Here is a 1,666-nt window from a genome sequence, read left to right as displayed (position 1 = left end):
CACATGTGGGATTATGCTGACGCTTGCTCCAAGATCACAGAAAGTTCTTCCAATTGAAATATTACCAATTTTGCAAGGAAGAAAGAAACTGCCTGGATCCTTGAGCTTCTGAGGAATCTTGTTGTTTAGAATCTTCTCACTAATATCCTCAGTGAGCGCCACCACTTTCTTTGGCCGGGTGATGTCTTTGTTAGAAATTAACCCCTTAATAAATTTTGCAAACTTAGGCATCTCGGTGATTGCATCGAGAAGGGGTACTTCTAGCGTTAAATCCTTCACCCTATTGTATAACTTTTCAAATTCCTCATCCTTTTGCTTGTAAAGGAGCCTCTGCGGGTAGGGGATATTTCTCACATAAGATTTACCATGTTGAATCCCAGCGGGTGAAGCGGTCTCGACTTCCTCCATTGTATCTTCAATATCTGGTACTGAGGAAGGAGGTTGCACAGCGGCTGGGGTGAAAGATATACCTTCCCTAGGAGCAGTCACTTGAGGCTCTCTGTCCTTCAAGGTCCGTCCGCTCCTAAGCTCAATGGCCTTGCAGTGCTCCATAGGATTAAAGTCTGGCTTGCCTGGGAGTGCACCCACTGTTCTGGAGGAGAGGGAAGAGCTTATCTGAGCAATCTGTGTCTCTTGCATCTTCATCCTCTTGTCGTGGTCATCAAGTTATTGTATTTTATGGATTTAATTTGGATTTCTACATGAAAATAAAATGTTAAATGATATGAATTGATTGCAATTATGAAATATTGTATATTTTGGCAATTAATTCTAATTTCTGTGATTTTACGGTAAATTTTGAGTTAATTAAGCTTGATTGTGTGTAGGGTATAAATTGAACCATGATTGAGTCAAATTAAGCCAAGTCAAGTCAAAATTGTTGATTCGATGGATTACAAACGTCATGATCAAGATTTGAGTTGAACCGGAGTCGAATTGGAGCTAAATTGGGCTTGATTTGGGGCTGAACCGGCTTGGAATGGACTGAACCGGCGCTGATTTGGAGCTAAACCCGGTCTGAACAGTGTTGAACCGGTCGAAATCGAATCCCCGTTATAACGAGAAAGAACACTGTAGCATTCTCACGTAGTTACTGTAGCATTTCGTCTCCGCAAGTTTTTCTTCATTCTTCTTTAGCGATCTTCGAGATTTTCTTTTCCAAGCCAGTTTCCAGATCCTATCAAGTTTCTTTGACCTCGATTTGGCATCAAGTTGGAGCTGGATCTTTCGATGAGGGTTTCGTCAGAGGTTCGAGTTCGCGACGATTTCCAGCCGAGATCTGTGGATTTACGACGATCGGAGCTGTCAGTGATATTCTGAGGGGTTCTTAGAAGGTTGCTGATGGATTCCAAGCACTGAATTGCAAGCGATCTAAAGGATTTTGAGCTGGGTTTTCAAATCAGATTTTAGCTCGTTCTGCTACGGAGGGTTTCTGATACGCGGTTATCAGAGTTAAATTCGATCTAAATCAGACTGAGGATGATAGGGATTTGATTGGGATCTGTAGTTTTCAAATGAACTGTGTGACGGCAAGATTGAGGCTAGTTTGTAAGGGAAGTTTCAAGATCTAGTTCTGAATTGTATTGTTTTCATTGATTCTGTTCTGTAATTCAATTTCAGTTTGTTTCTGTTTCTGAACTTGGTATTTTCTTAGCTTACATTGTCT

The 1,666-nt window shown here is 41.2% G+C and overlaps 1 protein-coding gene across 1 annotated transcript; it reads right to left on the bottom strand.

Moving 5' to 3' along the window:
- Positions 1 to 65: 65 nt before the first annotated feature.
- Positions 66 to 645, bottom strand: LOC141816174 (uncharacterized; the record flags this gene model as incomplete). Its single annotated transcript, XM_074704007.1, has 1 exon — positions 66 to 645. A coding segment is annotated over exon 1 (580 nt), but the record flags the coding sequence as incomplete, so codon positions are not given.
- Between the last annotated feature and the right edge of the window lie 1,021 nt (positions 646 to 1,666).

Source organism: Curcuma longa, unplaced genomic scaffold (genome assembly GCF_044706935.1).
Source record: "Curcuma longa cultivar G26 ecotype Majalengka, Jawa Barat unplaced genomic scaffold, ITB_CL_G26_1.1 contig_14761, whole genome shotgun sequence".
Classification (NCBI taxonomy): Eukaryota; Viridiplantae; Streptophyta; class Magnoliopsida; order Zingiberales; family Zingiberaceae; genus Curcuma; species Curcuma longa.
This window is presented reverse-complemented; position numbering and strand designations above follow the sequence as displayed.